Source organism: Thyridium curvatum (assembly GCF_004353045.1).
Source record: "Thyridium curvatum strain D216 chromosome Unknown NODE_145_length_43136_cov_74.769606, whole genome shotgun sequence".
NCBI classification, from domain to species: Eukaryota; Fungi; Ascomycota; class Sordariomycetes; order Thyridiales; family Thyridiaceae; genus Thyridium; species Thyridium curvatum.
In genome coordinates this window covers 23,680-43,136 of record NW_022156900.1, presented here as the reverse complement: position 1 = coordinate 43,136, position 19,457 = coordinate 23,680, and the positions used below count along the sequence as shown (strand labels likewise).

The 19,457-nt window shown below is 56.5% G+C and overlaps 6 protein-coding genes across 6 annotated transcripts; 3 read left to right on the top strand and 3 right to left on the bottom strand.

The window, feature by feature from the left end:
* Positions 1–216: 216 nt before the first annotated feature.
* On the bottom strand, positions 217–785 carry E0L32_012226 (uncharacterized protein; the record flags this gene model as incomplete). Its single annotated transcript, XM_031135043.1, has 2 exons — positions 217–535; positions 604–785. 2 exons carry the CDS (start codon positions 783–785, stop codon positions 217–219), a joined length of 501 nt encoding a protein of 166 aa, XP_030999023.1.
* A 1,930-nt stretch (positions 786–2,715) lies between these two features.
* E0L32_012225 (uncharacterized protein) lies at positions 2,716–4,398 on the top strand (the record flags this gene model as incomplete). Its single annotated transcript, XM_031135042.1, has 1 exon — positions 2,716–4,398. The coding sequence occupies one exon, from the start codon at positions 2,716–2,718 to the stop codon at positions 4,396–4,398; it is 1,683 nt and encodes a 560-aa protein (XP_030999022.1).
* A 653-nt stretch (positions 4,399–5,051) lies between these two features.
* Positions 5,052–6,212, bottom strand: E0L32_012224 (uncharacterized protein; the record flags this gene model as incomplete). The annotated part of the gene is made up of 2 exons (XM_031135041.1): positions 5,052–5,165; positions 5,241–6,212. The coding sequence occupies 2 exons, from the start codon at positions 6,210–6,212 to the stop codon at positions 5,052–5,054; spliced, it is 1,086 nt and encodes a 361-aa protein (XP_030999021.1).
* A 4,968-nt stretch (positions 6,213–11,180) lies between these two features.
* Positions 11,181–13,481, top strand: E0L32_012223 (uncharacterized protein; the record flags this gene model as incomplete). Its single annotated transcript, XM_031135040.1, has 2 exons — positions 11,181–11,535; positions 11,614–13,481. 2 exons carry the CDS (start codon positions 11,181–11,183, stop codon positions 13,479–13,481), a joined length of 2,223 nt encoding a protein of 740 aa, XP_030999020.1.
* A 1,892-nt stretch (positions 13,482–15,373) lies between these two features.
* On the top strand, positions 15,374–17,334 carry E0L32_012222 (uncharacterized protein; the record flags this gene model as incomplete). Its single annotated transcript, XM_031135039.1, has 3 exons — positions 15,374–15,807; positions 15,888–16,484; positions 16,593–17,334. The coding sequence occupies 3 exons, from the start codon at positions 15,374–15,376 to the stop codon at positions 17,332–17,334; spliced, it is 1,773 nt and encodes a 590-aa protein (XP_030999019.1).
* A 755-nt stretch (positions 17,335–18,089) lies between these two features.
* E0L32_012221 (uncharacterized protein) lies at positions 18,090–19,129 on the bottom strand (the record flags this gene model as incomplete). Its single annotated transcript, XM_031135038.1, has 3 exons — positions 18,090–18,780; positions 18,952–19,031; positions 19,103–19,129. The coding sequence occupies 3 exons, from the start codon at positions 19,127–19,129 to the stop codon at positions 18,090–18,092; spliced, it is 798 nt and encodes a 265-aa protein (XP_030999018.1).
* Positions 19,130–19,457: the final 328 nt, after the last annotated feature.

Here is a 19,457-nt window from a genome sequence, read left to right as displayed (position 1 = left end):
TGGGGAAGAGGGTGGGGGCGGAGGGGGGGGGAGGGGGGGAGGGAGGATGGGTTTTTTTTTTTTTTTTTTTTTTTTTTTGGAGAATAAGTGATCTTGTCGAGGCCGAAACTAGTCACACGGGGCGTAGCCTTGGCCATATTCTCACAGAGGAAAGGGCAACGGAATGGACGACAGGACGCAGACCAACAACCAAGGCGGTGTGTGCCCGTGGTGTGCTTACAGGCTGGTATCCGCTATAGCCACACTCCTCTCGGAGGGCATTCTCGTAGTGCCAGACATAGTATCGATGCCAAGGTAGGAAATAGGTCTGCAAGGGCAGTTAATTTCGCAACGGTTTCCATAAGGAGAGGAGATGATGACACTGGGAGGACTGACAGATCCATGGACAGCAGGTGTCTGCTGGATATGGACGACAACATAATCATCGAAGCGGCTCTTGGCTCCTGGTGCTCTTGCTGAAGTCTTGGCAGGCCTTGACTGCAAACATAGAACAGCTTGGATGTAGTCCTTGCGCTCTTCGATGGACAAGTCGCTCCTGGGGGAATGGTGAGCTTCAACACTTGAGATAAGACTGTTGCGTGTACATGTGAAGAGCCAACGAACCATTCTTTCCGCTTAACGGCCGTCTCAAGCGTGCATCCGCCGTTGGCGGGGTTCATGGACATATACTCCTTGAGTTTCACCATGCCATCCTCGGCAAGCTTGTCCACCACGTCGGGAGGGTAGATGCCAGCAGCGGACAGGCCAAAAAGCAAGGCCAAGGGTCCAATGGAAGACAGAAGCATCGTTGTGCTCTTGCAGGTACACACTCCGCTAGGCAGTAGTCTGACGGCTATGGTGGCGGCCACGGCGGCGAGAGAGGACAAGAAAAAGGTGCTTCGACAAGGACAGGTGCCCGGACAAAGAAATTATCTCGAGACTGGACGAGATATATGGGCCCCGGCTCCCGGGAGGCCAAGCGCACGATTCTTCATCAAGGTATCTCCTACGCACAGTCTGCCCATGTCACCCTGTTCCGTGCTCGTTTAGTCGCGGATACCAAACAGAACCATATTGGATCCCAGGTCCAGGAAGCTGAGCACATTTTCCGGGGAGGGCCCCAGGCAAGATCAATGCTTTTGATTACGGGCAATACCATTTCTGGGAATGCGGGAACGTCAATGTCAGGGGTCCGACCGAACGTGGCATGAGGGTTATGTGCATGGGAGAGACGAGCAGCCGCGTGCCTGTGCTGGCTGCCTGATTCAGCACGATGGAGTGGGAATGGCCATCTGCCGTGATGCTGTTGAAAATCAAATTAGATGAAATTCAATATCCGGGTATGGAAGCAAAATCTGGAGGGTTCTTGGCAACGTGGGCGCTTCAAGATGCAGCGTCCCATTTCCAAGAACAATCCCGAGCAAATGACTGACTGATGCTGCTGGGTCAGGTAAGGAAGGCACCCAAACACCCAACCCAACCCCATGCCATTGCATGCGGCGTCGGCTTTCTCCTCCGGCGGCTCGCCAAGCTGGTGCTTCCTCCCAAGGCTGGCCAATGGGATGTGCAGGACTCACGTCGCATGTTGGAACAGAACGACACACTCTATGCCGGCGAACATCATAGCCGAGGCGGTGCTGCCTTTGGGTGGCTATCTTGGAGGCGGAGGAGAATGTATATAGGTAGTTTCCTTGGCTCGCCGGCTCCTGTTGGCGCGAGAGGAGTCTGGCTCGTCAAGTTGTTTGGTAGAGATGGGCTCTGTGGACCTTGTGCTCTCGTGGAGAGGCCTTGAAGGGCTTCAAAGGGCTTCCAAACCAGATGAGACCCCAGCCAAGTGGTCATTCCTTCAAGCTGGTCGATGCAAGCTTGCATCATCTGATGCCAGCATCTGCTTTGCTGGCATTCATGGACATTAGACTCATGCTAGAGTGAATGGATGGTTGTGGCTTCTCCCTGGCCACCCAGCAGTGCCAGCACGCACCTCGGCGATGAGCCGGACAGAGGCAACAGTGAACCTCAATTGGTGGCTCCTTTGAAGGTATTGGCGGTGAGCTCTTTATTCCAGAGGGTCTGTAAAGGCACTCTAGTACACGTGATGCGCTAAGGTTGCCCAGTTGCCCTGGATATACAACAATTACAGTGAACCTTTGGGTAGTTTGGTAGTGCTCGGCTCCAGTTTTGGAGGAGCAAAGCTACTAACTACCCTTACAGCCAGGGGTGGACAATGCACGCCCTGTACAAAAACAGGAGCAAAAAGAAAAAAAAGACGAGGATCCGGTCACCATCTTTCCTCGTCTCGCCTTCACCTCCTCTTTCCCGTCACCTCCACATATCCCCGAGAGCAGGGCATGGGCTTCTCTTCGCCGTCCATCCTGTCGCAGAGAGTTGGATATGGGAACTTGGGAACTGCCAGAACTGTCAAGACCAAGAGCATAGGATTGGACCAGCGTTGTTCTCACTCTCTCCACCACGGAAGAGGAGACGGTCTTCAGCACCGGCGGCACCGGCAGCACCAGCAGCTAGGTCGGGCCTTGGACAGCTGGTTCTGTGTCACTGCCCAAGAACCAAATCTACAGAGTAGATCATTGGGCTGGCCCAGCAGGTTTGTCATCATTGTCCGCTGTTCCCTCGCTGGTGCCTCCCGCTGACCTTTCAAAAGGCCTCTCTTCCCCGGCCAACTTCTCTCCGACCCTGAACCCCGAACCTCGTGGCAAGCTTCCAGACACGAATGCCACCATGCTAAGCGATAAGGATCTCGAGCGAGCTACGAGCCAGCTGGCCGACTACCGCCGCAGCGATGCACTCACCCAGATCCTCGAGCAGTACTCTACGCTGCTGGAGGACTATAGACGTCTGAGGAGCGACTACGAAGAGGAGCGTGAGGCCAGGGAGAAATATAAGCAGCTCGCCCGGGGCCAGGAGCGCAATCCTTTTGTGCTTGTCCTGGTTGATGGCGACGGCTACGTACTGCACGACAACTTCATCAGCAAGGGTGCCGATGGTGGAAGCAGCGCCGCCAAGATGCTCAACGAGGCCGTCAAGACCAGCTTGCGGCACAAGGGCCTGGAGCATTGCCAGGTCATGGTGCGAATCTACGCCAACGTTGCCGGCTTGTCAAAGGCACTCCATAAGGCAGGTGTTGCTGGGGCCGAGAAGCGTTCCATCGCACCTTTTATAGCCGGCTTCAATCGATCGTACGGCCTGGCCGATTTCGTCGATGCCGGCGAGCTCAAGGAGAACGCCGACTTCAAGCTCCGGGCTCTGCTGCACCTCTATGCGGAGAATGCGCAGTGCAAGCACATCTACTTTGCAGCCTGCCACGACGTGGGATACATCTCCGACCTGACGCCACATACCGGCAACAGCTCCAGGTTCACCCTCGTCAGCGCACCGGGCGTCAGAGTGCACAACGAGTTTACCAAACTGGGCATGGGAATCGAAGAATTCCCTGGTGTCTTCAGGCACGAGCACCTAGAGCCGGTCTCGGCACGCCCCACAGCCGTCTTCGCTTCGGCCAAGGTGTCGACGAGCCACTCTCAAAAACCCTTGGCGGTAGATACCTCGGAATACGCTCTACCGCCACCCGGCGCGGACAGCCAGAAGGCCGTCTGCCAGTTCTTCCCACTGGGGAAGTGCAGATATGGGAAAGATTGCAAAAACCTACATATCGCCAAAGACCGGGCAAGCATCAATGCAACATGGAGATCGGCGAGCAACAATCCCCAATCGGATGCCACCGACCGCAAGAGCCGGCCCGCTACAATATTCGACGCAGACTCCAAAAATGACTACCATAATAGGCCCAGTCCACTCGGAATCCCTGTCACCCATAAACTACCCCGAAAGGACGCCATTCCCGACGGCTTTGTCGCCGTCAACAAGAACAATTATCGCCTCGACCCCTTTATCCCGCCCTGTAGCGCTGAGGCCCTCAACGGGCTCAAGTCACGCAGCCGCGTGTGCAACAACTTTCAACTGACGGGCTTCTGCGAACATGGCGATAAGTGCCCGTATAGCCACGAACCCCTTGATGCCGAGACCAAGCGAGCACTGGAGGCACTCGCACGGTCAATGCCCTGTTCAAAGCGCGGCGACTGCAGAAACAGCGCTTGCACCATGGGACATATCTGCCAGAGGCTCGATTGTAAGCACCGTGGTGGCAAGCTCTATTGCAAGCTGCCCTACCTCTCTCATCTGGAGGACTTGGCGGTGGAGAGCTACGTCCCTGCTGCCAGGCCCTCCTACAGCCGACGACCTACACTTTCTAATGGTAGCATCATCGGGGACGACGATAGTCGCCGCCTGTCACCCGTCGTGAGCGACGAGGGCGAAGAGCGGTTCAGCTTCAGCGAGTTCAATGGCGCGCTGATCGACAGTGATGACATACTCCGAGGCAGTCAGCCTGACTCGCCTGAATGAAACGAGAAAACAAGACCCTTACTGGGAAGATCGAAGACAGCCCGTCCAGTCGATTCATGGAACGGCCCGGCCTTCGCTGCCCTGAGAACATCTCCAGGGCGGTAGATGTAGGTAGACTGCACGACGACTGAGCACCTAGATTTTGAACTGCAGAGAGCATATGAGCACTCGTGAGCCTCTGAAGATAATACCCATTATGGGAGAGGAGGCACCGCTTGCGCGAGGCGCCGCTCATATCTCAATTGCTAAAGTAATATTACATGACGATATACCCCTTGTGGTGCCCTCTCTGTGTGGAATGACATCTTCGACATGCAGTGCCATGGTAGGGCCCAAGTGACACGACTATGGGACAAACAATAAATTGACTGAAGATGACTAGAGAAGAGACCGTGTTCCACTGGGCCTGGACACAGGTGAGGAAACCCCAAAGATATCATTCGCTTTTCTACATTACTGATTAGGTCTATGTTATGCATGCATGACTGCTCTGCAGACAGTCTGATATCCAAGCATGCACATGATTCGCAACACCAATGTCTCATCGCAGGCATTGCACCATCGTCCTAAAGAGGATACCAAGGACCACAGAGACCACTTTCACCCTACCAAGTCTATAGACGAGTCGGGCCGTTGGGGATCACGAGCTCCATTCACCTGCGCCGGGGTATGGCCCTCGTTGGGGGTAGGGTCTTTGTACAGTCTGTGAGGGCATTTATGTTGTTGACACCGAGAAGACTCATGCGGAAGTAAGCCGGAGCATATGCCTATAGTGACTTTGTTAGAACCATCTGACCGACTGACGCGTGGTATCCGCGGTGTGTGATGTATGTAATACTTACCCTGGACCAGTTATCCTGTCCGGCTGGGCCAGTAAACTGGTTCCAAGTGCTCGACGTCTCAGGGCTGCTGGCAAGGTTCAAGTCACTTGGGAACTTGAACACCCCACTGGGAGTTTCGGGATCAACCGTTTCGGTGTAGAAGTTGTTGTCCCAAATTCCTGCTGTGGTGTCCTGCGAGGCGCCGGCCTGCTTTTGGTCAACAAAGAACTGCTGACTGACTGAATGAGCGCCCACCAAGGCAATGAGGTCTGCGCCGGTGAACGTCTTGGCCTGGAAGAGATCGATCAATGCCTCCGCGGTCTGGAAGGGACTGGGCATAAGACCCGTGGGTGCTGCGCGCGTGCTGTCCTCGCGGCCAACGAAGAACCGGATCCGGGGCCCCCCCGGGCAGGCAGTGGTAGCTACCATGGCTCCAAACTGAATCATGTCCGCCATGCTGACATTGTACGCCTCGTACTCCTCCTTCCATTGAAACATCTGAGAAGCAATGCCCTCCAGCCCCGCATTCTCCGACCGCAGCATCTCGTTCGACAGCAAGATGGAGCCGTCGGCACCGCCAAACGACAAGTCCGAGCTCCATGCACCGGCGTCATGAAAGCCGAGCCGGATAGCTCCCCTGGCCAGCGCGGAACATTCCTCGCCCTCGTAGAACGCGTCAACCATGTCGTTCGCGATATACTGCCAGATGCAGCAGGTGTCCCTCCTACAATCATCCGAGTCTTTGGGTGGGGGATCATATGTGGCAGCATCAGCAAAGGCGGAGCGGGTCCCATTGAGGATGGATTTGATTTCAAACCCGGTGACCGTGAGGGCGCTCTCGACGGTGTGGAGCAAGTCACCGAGAAGAGCTGTTGAGCGAGTTGCCAGTTTGTCCTGGGCACGGGCTGCTTCGGCGAGCTTCTTGGCCAAGTCGGGATGGCCATTGACGAGATCGGTAGCCCCCAATACCAGGACTGTAATGAAAAAGCGCATTTCCACAATCGGGCAGAGCGAAGCGAGGGACGAGGCAGAAAGAAGGCTATGGCAATGCGAAGGTAACAACAGTCGACAAGACGGCCATGCAACAGACACCCCTACACCAGGCCGGAAGAGAACATTTTACCAAGATTCTGACGGAGAGACCACGAAGTAGTTCATATACCAACTCATCGCGTCCCTATCGCGGTAGGCAGACAGCTGTGCTAGATGCTTCAGTCACCCAACAGATGCGTCGGCCAAAGGTTGGTTGGTTCGAGGTTTCAGAGTAAGCAACGATGGACAATGCAACCAGGGATCACAACGCCACCACAACCCTCCTCCGGGCGCTAGAGAATCCAGGCCTGCAGCCATTCACAACGTCGGCATTACCAGAAACTTGAAAGCGCGAGGACGCCCCTGTGCGCAGAGGATGCCAGTCGATCGGTTGAGCTTCACAGGGTCATCGCAAGAACTGTGCCGAGGTCCAATGCATTACTACAGCTCGAGTGCCGAGATTGCTCGATCACGGCATAATGCAAGAGGTGAGGCAGTGGAAAGAAGACATGCACATGGGAAAACGAGTCCGGCTAGGCCGAAGGCGAGGCCGGAACCTGCTTGAACCCGCTTGAACCCTTCCCGCCATCCAGTCGGGCGAGGGCAGGCGGGTGAATATGCTTTTGAACTAAGACCAGCCTCGGAGTTACAGTAAAGCTATTTTTGGGCCTATCGAGCGGCATTGGCTGGGAGCCGCTGAGCCATGTCTTCGCCGGCCGCGCTACCGGATGTCCGAAGGGCGAGCATCCCGGCCACCGAGAAGGAGGACCGGCAACTTCAGACCCCATTTCTCATTAGTTCGGTACAGCAGAGAATCTGTTGATGGCAGACCAGACAGCAATATGATCTTTGGTAATGTAGAGTCCGTGGAATGAAGTCCAAAAGTCAGATAGGGAGGCAGCTAGCATTGGTCCCGAGGGACGCCGGCAGGGTTCCAGTTCCCCAACTGGTCGTGGTATGTACGTTTCAATGCACGCTCTAGGGGCAATCCGGGCGTTGTGAAAGCATGGTCAGGCCCGCTTCTTCTTCCGAGACTAGTGCACCAATTGCATGCATGGTGAATCGTCTACAATATGCATGACAGCTTGCGTGGCAAGCTTTGCAATTCGAGAAACGGACCACGATCTCGACGACACAATCGGATCCAGCCACTTCCTCGCCCGGGCGGCAAGCGTTTTCGCGTTTGCGGGCTTCTGGATTCTGCAAATGCAGGTCCCCGTCCTGGTTGTGGCACTGGTAACCTCTCGACGGTGGTTGGCTTTTTGCCCTTCTCTTCGTATATGTAGTGGTGCTGTCACACTCACCCGCGCACTCTCCATCCCAACAGTTTTTTTTTCCCCTAACCTGGCTCTTATGGAACGATGCCTGCATGCAATGTGCACCTCGGTCTAAGTATATAGCTCTTCTAGACTCAATGTCGTCACGACAGCATAGGGTACTTGATCAAGTCTCCAGCAACAGACTATCTCGATCCTCATGAGCCTGATTAGTGTACCGTACATGTGTGAAATCTGAACGCCACTGTCGGGGGTCTTTCTTCTTTCTTTTAAGCGCCCGAGACGCCGCTGGCTAGCCCTCGGGGAAGATGTATAGATAGGGCAATTCCTCCTCGCAAGCTTTGCCATGGCTTCCAACAGCACCTCGAGGGCAATTGGTAGAAGCCCCGGAGTTTTGGGGTACCAACAAGTCTGGGCGAGGTGACTGACTTTCCTTTATCACACTAGCTGGCTTCCCTGCATGCACGGTACGCTTGGAACGGCCGAAGGTGGCTACGATAACGCTCAGCACACGAGACTGTGGTGGTCAGGTAACTATCGAGGCATGTGCCGAAAGAACACTCGGCCGTGTATGGACGCATCTTCTGCGCTACGCAGAGCTGGCCATTACTCGGAAAACCCCGGGTCTTGTGTATGATCAATGGATGCACGTGCCAGGCGTGGCATCTATCCGACTATATTTTCGTTGTACTCACTCATTCGCGATGCTCTGCATGAAAGGACGGTCGAAGAAAACTATGTTGCTAGCTATTTATCTTGTCACCCGACGAGTAGTATGTTTATCACCACGAACAAATTCACATGCGTAGGATGAGTCAATATTATAGTCAGAGTCTAATAGGAGACTCCCTGATCAGGGGGCTTACATTGAGAATGGTCGGAAGCAGAGGATTCAAAATACATGGACACAACCCTACGCCCCAGACGTCTCAGATCCAACTCAGGAGGCCTGTGTGACCCAGAGTAAATGTCCGACTTGGATCTCACATATCTTTGTTGTATTGACGATGTTCTGACACGCCATGGCTGCGGAGCAGCAGGAACCGCCTTGGTATTCTACGACCCGCGCGCAAGATTCGCACGCGCTATATGTACATTCATTGCGAGTAGAGGGAGCACATATGTCGGCCAGATACTGGAGTACATTTCTGAATAGTGACGAGCGCTGGACAAGTAATTGGGTTGGGACAGCTAGGGGAGATGCTAGGGAGTTTTCATCGGACATGAGGTAGCCATATAAGACGCTTCTGTTCCTTGGTCGAGCTCTGCAAAGATCAATCAGGGCCCCAACCGGTTCCTCTCCCCAATGAAAGCGGCCACTGCCAACTGTCTATCCTTATTTTCATTTCCCTGTTCCCTTGTCTGCTTGGTTGAATTGAATCTCTCTTATAGGTATGAGATATAAACATCTCCTCACTCGCCATGGAGTCCTACTGTATTAGCTTATTCTGAAACTGCTCTAGCCAAGAAGCCCGGTGATTTACTCATATCTCTAGAAAGTTCCAGACATTCCCGCCCCCTCTAAGAGGTGATCAAGAGGTTCACGCCACTGTCTAAGCCTAGAGGTTATTAATATATGCTATCGCTATGGGGATGCAAGAGAGGAGCAGTAGGAGAAGTAAGAGACAGAGGGATAAACGCTCTCTTGCAGAGCGATTGATTTTCTCATGAATGTTTCCCCGAGAAAGGTTGATTTCTGGTCATCACACATAGTTGCCTATAATCTAGTAACTACCAACCCTTAACCCTTCTCTAGGAAGGTACAAGTACCTGCTCTCCCTCTCCTCGCTTCTCGGACAAAAGCTTCGATCTATCCCTGCATTTCATCCCATCCCGTCCTTCTCACACCACCCCAATCCTTCTTCACATTCAACTTGATACACACCCAGTCAGATTTACCTAGGGACAGAACTGTATAGCTTCATCTTACCCCTGGGATTTAAAACCTGGATGTTACTCTCCTGCCAATTCTCAGCAGGGGGTGCAGTCTGCTCGCAACAGTTGCCCAGGACGGGCAATCAATTACCAAGCCGCTCAACTTTACTGAAATAAGCCCGACGGTGCCACGCCTCACCGACCAAACCCGTTGGGGCTTGGACAACATCGACAACCATATTCATCGCGGATGCGTTTGAAAGCCTGTTCGGGACACTCAGCGCATGGGAGCCTCGCGGTGGCTTGGTCTTCGATATCAGTGTCTACTCACCAGGCGGGAACCAGCATTGGTTCAAGTACCTCGGCTTCTAGTCAGACACCTACCTAGGCGAGGGGCCTTTCGACGACCAGGGGCCTGAGATGCAGTGGTGGCAGGGTCTCCCATTCGTCCCCCAAACACGTTTTGATAATCTACTTCCGCAGCCGCCGACCAACTAGGATACAGATACTGATCGAATCCTTTGGCAAGACGCAATTATTGGTCAGAGTAGTTGCCTGGCTACTAACAGAAGTACTTGACTATCCATTCAGCCCATCGGTCTTGAACAGTGGTATGGCCATTCCGAGCTCCAGTGAGGATACGGTAAGGATACATGTGTCTATAGTTGAGTTGAGGTAAGGGCTGTATATCCCGATGAACTTCTGTCAACTGCCTACCTTACCTATACGTACATTACATTAAGGTAGTAACTCGGTGTCTGATGCAGCAATTGATTCCGAGGCCCGCCTGCCAGGTGCCAGCCACGTGGTGGTGGTAGTGGGCGGTTTAGGTGGGTGAAACCCCGCCGGCCCCTCACCGAAAATACCAGTTGGACAGCCTCGACAGCTCCCTGGCAGCTGTGGCAGCTGGGATCCGTCACCGTTTTAGGACGACTTGGAAGAAAGCGCTTGGGCAATCACAGTCGGCCTACTTAGGGTCCAGGCTGTAACTACCAGCTTGCATCCATCCCCTCAGTCTTGGCCTGGACATCTACTTGTATCTCCCGCCTTTTTTTTTTTTCTTTCTTCCTCCCCCAATTCTGCAGGGGGCCATCAGCAGCCACAGGCACGAGATTAGATTGAGGGAAGAGGGAAGGCAAGGTCAGCAATTGGGACCCCGCCATTTTCTGCCGTTTCCAAGGTTGCGACTGGCGCGGACTCCGGAGCTCCATCTTTTTTTTCCTCTCGCTCCATTTCAGCGACCTCAGCCGCCGCCGCCGACCGTCGCCGCCTCCGTCACATCATCATCACCACCACCACCCTTGCCGCCGTCTTCCTCCTGCCAGACAGCACCTCAGACAGAGGCAGCTCACCCTCCCGGCCGATCGCAGCAATCCCGAAAGTGGGCTCGTTTCCCGTGCCCAAGCAATGGAATGATAGCACAGTTGTCTATTTGATTGTCCCGGTCGTCAGGGGAGGAGCTGCGACGACCCGTCCGTTTGGTCACCACGTCTCCTCTAAGCAGACAAACAATAGGCTCTACCTCCCGTGCTAGGGCTCGAATTCTGCGTGAGTCTTCTCGGCGCCTGTTCTTCCTCGATCTTACTTGTTGTTCACCCTCTCACGAGACGATCAGCCAGAACTGATCCGTGTTTGAAATCCCTCTCATCTCTCTAGTCTACAAACGTCGTCGTCGTCGCTCTTGACTCACTCTCGGCTTGCTCCTCTTCACCGCTGCCCCCCAGCTCTCGGTAATACATCTCCAGTGAGCTCTTGTATCGACTTGTGTTTCGTCGATATGGCTTCCTCAACCCGGAACCCCAGCTCGGCGCAGCCCCTACAACGCCAGACTCGTCCGGTCATCATTCCCGCCATCCCTCTCCCATATGTCCAGCAGCGTCAACCGAAGCAGTCCTCTCATCACCGTAACTTGTCTGCTTCGCGCCCTGAAGCTCAGAACCTGGCCCAGACCTCCAAGAACCCTTTGGTCGCTGAGCCTCTGGCAGAACAGGCGGTGGAGCGCTCCGCTCATCGAGACGAGCAATACCTCAACGGCTCGTCAGCCCCAGCTGCCGGGCAAGACCCTGCCATGGAACCACACCAGAACGGTTTGCCCCCCCCGCCTTCTCGGCCTCAGCAAGGCATCTCTAGCAGTAAGCTTCGCTCATCTGCCACGGGCCCCGTACGTACAGCTTGTGCATACCGGCAGACCAGCTAACGTAGAGCGATAGATGATCCGATGACCTCATCCTCCTCGGATGCCATCGCACCCACCCACCAGCCCGCCCATGGTCCGACACATGCCCCTCCCGAGGGTGACGATACGACTGTTCTGCCAATGCCGCCCCCCAAGGCCGCGCCACGAGCCCATCAACAGACACAACCACCTCATCCTCACCTTGTTTTCGATGCCGTCCACGACTCTAACAATACATCTCCTGCGCCACTCTCGGGCGGCAGCTTTGTCCAGCCCGCTCCGCCCACGGCCGGCGCTCCGTACTGGCAAATATATGCTTCCGGGTCTGGCATGGAGTATTGGCCTCACCCGGTGCAGCAGCACCCCTCTGGATCGGCCAACGGATACCACCCCAGGCAGGGCCCTGTATTTGATCCTTCCAGCCCGCACAGCATCCCCAGCTCCGACAACGCCCGGCAGCAGAGCCCTACACCTAATGGATACGCGCCGCTGGGTCTGGCCAATCCTTCTCCCCAAAGGGATGTGCCGCCATTCGATCATCGGCCTTCATTTCCTGACATGGCTCCGCTACACCAGCTCCTGTCGACTGTCGCACGCGGCTGGAACAATCCAGAACTCGCTGACTGCATGGTGGCCTTTCATATGCTGAGGCCTCAAGATTGCCGCGCTCGACAAGACGACGGCTCTGTGCCGGGTGCGAAGCACCTGCAGATCCATGGACACCGCTTGCTCCTCTCGCAGAGCCCTCGCCTGCAGCAGCTATTCCACGCCGAACCCGGCGAGGACCGTCGCGTTAGCAGCTTCAGCCACTGGATTGTCGACAGGTACCTCACGCCCGATGCCCTCATCATTGCTCTCCAGAGCCTGTACGGCATCCCTCCTCCACCACTCCCGGCGATCAAGGGGGACGTGGCGTCGCAGACGTACGTCTTGCACACGGCGTTGGCCTTGGCAGCCGCTGGCCAGAGTCTTGAGCTGCCGTACCTGAGGGACATGGCGATCCAGGAGGCGCGACATTTTCTGAACTGGGAGAATCTCGAGCTCGTCTTGGACTTTTGCCTTGGCAATGCCGAGCATCTCTACCCACCGTCAATCTCTGGCAACGATCGTGGCTATGCCCCACCGGAGCCTTGCACCGAAGCGCATTTCAACTACGGACCGTTGGCCCGCATGTTGCTCATGGACGTTGCCATCTTCGTGTCAGACCACTTCCCCCCGGCTTTCGTCCTGGACACAGCCATCGCGGACCCTACATATGCCCGCATCCCGCCGCTCGCCGGATCGGCATTAAAGAACAATCTCCCTGAGCGGCTCGTTGCGGAGCAGGATAAGGCATCCAGCCGGTTGATCCTCCACGGCGCATCCCGCTCCGTGACCAATGTTCCGCGTCATGCTAGTGTTCGCAGCATCCAATTCGGGGACCTGTCACCTACGGCTGCCAACGGCGAGCCTGAGAGCGTGGGTGTGGGTGTGGGCGTGGGCCTGGATGCGAAAGTCAACGGAGGTGGGCCTGAGGGTGCAGCACCCTCACAAGCGGGCAACAGCAGAACTTGGGTCTTGTCGCGGATTCTCCTGAACCTCCCGTTCGACTTCCTCCGAGTGGTCCTCGAGAACCGCGACCTCGGAGCGTCGGCGGACTCGCAGCCCCTCTCTCACCGGAGGAGGGTGGTGGCTGAAGTTATAGCAGCACGGGAGCATCGTCGACACGCTGCGCTTGAAGCCGTCCGGTCTAGCGGTGTCGGTGAGACCAGGACGCTCGTCGAGCGCTTGAAGCGACACGGGCCGTCGGGAATGCCGGACCTCTGGGACGGTCTCTGCTGGCACGAGAGCTTGGTCTCTGGCAACAACGACCCCCCTCTTCTGACCCGGCAATGGGTTCCTCTCCCATCTGAGGGAACGTGATCTTCCTGGGCTGTGATGACACTGCTGCTACTGTATTTCCATTCCTCCATTTTCCTCGACGGCTTCCTCCTTCTCTACGAGCCCTGGCCCCCATCGAGCCGCTCGTGTTGAGCACCTTGGGGTCCGGGTCCAGTGTTTTGTGATTACAATCGGCATTGTGCTTTTTTGCGGCATCGGCGTTGGCATCGGGGCATTCTGGAACTTTGATCCGTGCAGCACGGAAGGGCCTGGCATCTCGGCGACGACTCGGCAGCCTGCAAATAGGTGGCCGCCAGGCCGTCCGGACGAGAGAGCGGCAGTTTCAGTCATGACATGTCTTTTTTCTCTTTTTTCTTTTTTATGGATTGAATTTAGCGATCCAGCAGCTGCACAGAAAATGTCGAGCCGGGGCTGGGCAGTTAGATTACGCAGCAATTTGCGAGTCAGAGATACCTACCTACCTAGGTACCTAAGCCGGCTCGGGTCAGCGAGATGACCTATTTACCTTACCTCGAGCTGCGGCGCACAGAAGGGAGGGATCCGGAACGGAGCAGGCACGGAGGGGAGCAGAAGAAAAAAGAGAAGGGATATGGTTCCTTGTGACGACTTTATTGATATCTGGGGGGTTTGATCGCTGCAATACCCGCCTGGCCTTGCTATTCTGGAGACAACAGGTAGAGAGAGGCCAGAGTCTTGTGAGGTTCGGTTCTGTTTGTTTTGGTTCCCTTTTTCCCCTTTGCGGACGTGGGAACAATGGGAGTTGGGTCGGCCATGGAAAAGTCGTGCTATCACAGCCAAAACAATGATCAAATGAAGATGCTCTAGAGACAATCGACAATCGACAATCGACAATTGACAATCGGACCATTACCATTTTGCATGTGAATGTTGGGGATTTGCAGAGGGGCCCAATTTGAAGACTCGGGCCGGGCCCGGCCCGGTACCGGCTCGCCAGATTACCTAGCTACCTAGGTACTTCATTACTCCGTAAGGTACATATAGGTATAGTATATCATGATACCTTGACTGCGCATGCCGTGCTGGGGGAAACGAGACAAAAAGAGATAGAGAGACATGATCTCGAGAAGTCTACGGAGCTGTTGTTGTGGGAGTCTTCGCTCCTTGTCGGGACACTTGCTGAGCTTGGATGAGTCGGCCGGCACTAAAAGAGAGGGTGGATCGGGGTTTATTGATCAGTACAATGTGACGTTATGCCTTGGAGATTGGACCTACAAGTACAAGTACTTGTACTGTTTGCGGAGGTGGGGTCGCTAATAAGGGCCCTCCTTTCCACAATGTTGGGGTTGGAGCTTGGAGCCGAGGCTCCCTAATGTTCACATTGAAGCGTAGTGGAGGTGCTGCCACAACAGTGCTAGCAAGCTACTACGGGGCGCGTCATGGCGCTCTCTAGTGCTGGGGGGAGCTGGGAGCTGGGCCCAAAGCTTCCACTTCGGTAGATGCAGTAGTTAGTGGAGGTGCTAAAGTACTAATTGCAAGCACGTGCAAATGTCACAATTAATCGACCTCTAGTTATCGATGTCCCCCCCTTCTTCCATCCATTCCATCGTCCCTCTTAAATCAATTGCATTCCATCGCGTCTGCCTCTGCTCTCCAGCACACATACGTATCCGCATACACACAACCCTGTCGCGTAGCATACATTGTTCTGCGCTTCTTTGCCCTTCTGCAAAGAACTCGCCAAAAAGATTCCCACGAGGACTCTTGGGCATCATCATCACACGAGTTCATGACGACAGACGTGGACCAAGACCGACGACCAATACTACTTTCGATAGCAAAGCCTGCCCTCCGGTCCCTCGAGCATCAGCCACACACACCATCGCGTCTCGAAGGCGGGGGCGCATCTCTTTCAATAACCCCCTCCCAAACGAGATGCCCGGGACGACGTAGCCATGGCCTCCTCCGCGACTGCTTCCCCGGCCTCCCGGCCTTCCGGCGCGCCCCGGGCCGCCGCAAACGACCCCATCCTCCGCAACGCTCTGCGCTACACCATCTCGGCCCGCGAATATGCGGCCCTGCACAAGTACGTCCTCTCGCGCTCGCGCACCATCAAGAAGCGCGCCCCCACTGTCGAGACAGTCACGCGCATCATGAACGGCGATGGCCCTTCCCCAGCAAGGACGACGCCCGTTTCCAAGGACGCCAAGGGCAAGACCAGGGAAGTCGAGGGCCTCATCCGAGCGCCCGGGCGTGCCGCCAGCGCAGTGGGCGCCGACGACTATAATGCGCGCGCCGTTAGGCACTCGGTCCGCGTTTTCGTCGCCACCGGCGTGGCCATGAAGCTGTGGACATCCGTCATGCGCCGTCTCAGCGGCAAGACGCCAGAGTGAGTATCGCAGCCCGGCTTCCTCCACCCCCCAAACCTCCTGTTTGCCCCGGCTAACGTGGACTCACCAATGTCCCCAGTCCTTCCGAGAAGAAACCCTTCTACAAATCGCCTACGCTGCGCCTGTCTCTGTCACTGAGCAGCATCCTTCTCCTCTATCGCCTTCTCTTTCGCTTCTTCACTCGCCTCAGACTACACGTGCTCAACCCTTCCGCCGCACCCTTCCGCCAGCGCAATCCCCGTGTCGCTGACACCCTGACCTCGCCCTATGCTCCCGCTGTGGGTGCCTCACTGGCCGGCCTGGCCTTGGGCATCTACCCCTCGCAGCAGCTCCGCGTGTCTGTCGCCATCTACGCCCTCTTCAGAGCCCTCGAGTTCGGCTGGAACGTTGCCGAAGATGGCGGCATGATCTGGGGCTGGGAGAAAGGCGGGAGGATCAAGAAGCAACGGCCCTGGTGGTGGGGTAGTTGGATGCTGCAACCCTTCGCTTTCGGCCAGCTGTTGCACGCCGCCGTCTTCGACCGCGATTGTTTCCCCAAGCAGTACGGCGATTTTATCTTTGGCAGGACGACTGCCTATCTACACTCTAGGCCCTTGGACTATCCCGCCAATCTCAAGTGGCCTCGGACCTACGATGTTGTCGACGGTCTCGCCCAGATGGCCAAGCTTCATTGGCCGTAAGTCTTGCGCCCTTCTTTTACCCCCCCCCCTCCCTCCCTTCCTTTGCGCGGTGTGCAGAGAGAGACACACGAAATGGAGCTAACATGACCCTCGCGTCTCGACAGGCCATTCATCTCTCCGACTCTGTTCCCGAACAAGGAGGCGACCCTCCCGGCCGCCCTCTCGGCCATGGCCCCGCTGACCAACGGCGCACACCCTCTCATCACTTCGCTCTCGTGCGCGACGCTGCATCCGTCAGACCCTTCGTGCGTACGGACGTACCTCACCTTCTGGCTCCAGACCTTCCCGCCCCTGGGCCGCTTCTTCCTCATCCTCTTCTCGGCCCTGCAGCTGCCGCGCTTCCGCAAGCTGTACAACTTCCCCGTCACGACGCTCAACCGGGTCGTTGCGCGTGCGCTGCGCATGAGCACCTTTGTGACGGGCTCCATATCGACGGCGTGGGCCAGCATCTGCTTCTTCCAGGCGTGGCTGCCGCGGCACGTGCTGGCCACACAGCGCTTCTTCCTCGGCGGCTTCCTGGCGGGCTTCTGGGCCTTTATCGAGCGGCGGCAGGGGCGCGGGGCCTTTTTGTACAGCGCGCGGGCCAGCGTCGACAGCCTGTGGAAGGTGGGCGTCAAGCGCCGGTGGTGGCGGGCCATGAAGGGCGGCGACGTGTGGGTCTTTGTCGCGGCCCTGATGCTCACGGGCGTCGTCTACGAGCGCGACGCCCGCGCCGTCCGCGAGGGCAGCTGGCGCAAGGGCATTAGCTGGGTCCGCGGCGAGGGCTGGAGGGACTGGAGCGTCGACGACGAGGAGGGGGCCATGGAGGCCGTCGACGCCGACGATGCCGCCGAGAGAGAGCTGTAGTCTTGGCGTGCGGCCGAGCTGGGAGGGGTGGCGGTGTGTGCGTCTGAGAAAGCCCGCTTGCAGGGCGGAATGCGACCACTTGCTTTTGTCTTCTGTCGGTTCCGCTTTGTTGTTTCTCTTTTGGCAGGAAACTGGTGATGGCAAGCGTTGGTGAATTCCGAGTTTATTTTACGACGTATTGAATAATGTTTGTTTTTTTTCCCGTGGGAGGAGGATAGGGGGACCAAATTGTCTCATCGTTTACGGACTCGCATTAAAACATGGTTCACCTCAGCCTAGCTAGTCCGTCAAGGTCAAGATGATTGTTGCGCTTCTAGCATCAACGACTAATGATACATGGGAAAGGCTATCGTAACTACATTAACATGGGGAACCTCGGCATCCCCTTGACAGTGACCAGCCCGTTGGAGAAGGCTGGTTGAAAGAGAGTGGCGGCTGTCCCCGAGATTTCCGCTCTACTTCGTCCAAGCCTTTCCAGCTACATCCTGCAGAAAGGTATCCCTAGCTTTTCAGGTGACATGCTACATCCCCAAAGTGGCACCATAGGTTCTAGATCCATCAAGACAAGGAGGCTGGTCCAAGGGGGGTTCCCGGGCCTCCTGCAAGCCGCTGGCTGTGGCGCCTTGATACAAGCCCCAACAGAGCATATGGCTTTCTGCCTGGGCAAGACAAAGTCCATCCGAGGCCGTAGAGGGGTGGACGCTCGGGGCAGGGCGCCCGCTTCGAGCAACAGGGGCAGGGCGCAGGTGCTTGTATCAGGACGTTCCCTCGCCGAGAATGCGAGCAATCAAGACGTAGATGAAGATGGCGGAGCCAGCAGCCAGTAGCTTGTTGCGCGACAGCCAGGAACGGCCGTCGTCTCGTCGTTGCATGACGGCATCGACAACTGCCTGCCCTTGGTGTCCGCTGCCGGCGGCGATGCCCAGCTGGGGGCCACAGCTTGGCGCGGCGCTGATGGGGTTGCCGGTGGCGGTGTCGATCTTGGCCTCGTGCATCCACTCCCAGTTCTCCTTGTCGACGTCGGGCCACTCGCTCTTGAACTTGGCGCCGCCATCGCCGGCCTTGACATTGCCCTTCTGCGCCGCCTTGCCGCCGGCCTTGACGTGGGAGCCGCCGCCCGTCGAGTTCCACCAGCGCGAGCGGGCGGCATAGAGCTTGCGCTCGGCCTTGGTGGCAGACACGGAGCCGGTCGTCATCTCGTCCGAGGTCATGAAGGAGAGGAGTCCGATGAGGATGGTGGAGACCTCCCATGCCGGGTTGAAGGAGCGCGGGTGGAAGTCGGAGATGGAGAGGCACAGTCTAGTAGAAGGCTGGAAGCGACCCGAAGGCGTGTGCATGCGGATGGCCGGGGGCGCGAAGGGGTAGTTGGGCGGGAACATGAGGGTACCCCAGTACTGGCCGCCATGATAGGGAGTGTTTTCGGGGCCGGTAATGATGTAGTGCCATCTATTTTATGTTGGAGGGGTTCAATCAGCAGGAGCGCAACAGCGACATTATAACAACAATGACGCAGAGGGCGGTGGAAGAGGAGGAGGAGGTGACGGGATACACGGAGAGATTTGTCCCCGTTCCCTCAGCCTCCGGTCTAGCAACGGGTGGCAGGCAAGGCCGACGTACTCGAGAATGTTGGATTCTGAGGGGTGAGCGGTGATGTATGGCGGCGGGTTTTCCGAAATAGTCTTGTACTCGCGTGTCAACTGTCAGGAGAGGGATTAGTCCTTGGGCTTTTCATAAAGGATCGAGTCGGGCCAGGTTTGTCTAGACATACACGCTTCTGTGCAGCCCTGCTAGCCATGCTAGGCTATCCGCGCTGGGGGGAGTGCGACCTGCAGGGTCCGTTTCTGGGTGAGTCGCTCTGGTGCACGAAGCAAATATAAGAGAAGAGGCGAGGCCGGAAGTTGAGCCAGCAGGTGATAGAGAACCAGACGATGCGACGGGTGGTGAGTGGCGCAGTGCCCGACAGAGGAGAGCGGCAGAGAGAGGGCGAGCAGGATGGATTGGAAGGGAGAGCAAAGAAAGGAAGTGATGGCGGGCGGGGAGGCGATGACGAGGACAATGATGGCGATGATGGCGATGAAGGCGATGGCGACGGCGATGGTGATGATGGGGGTCGGAACACCAGG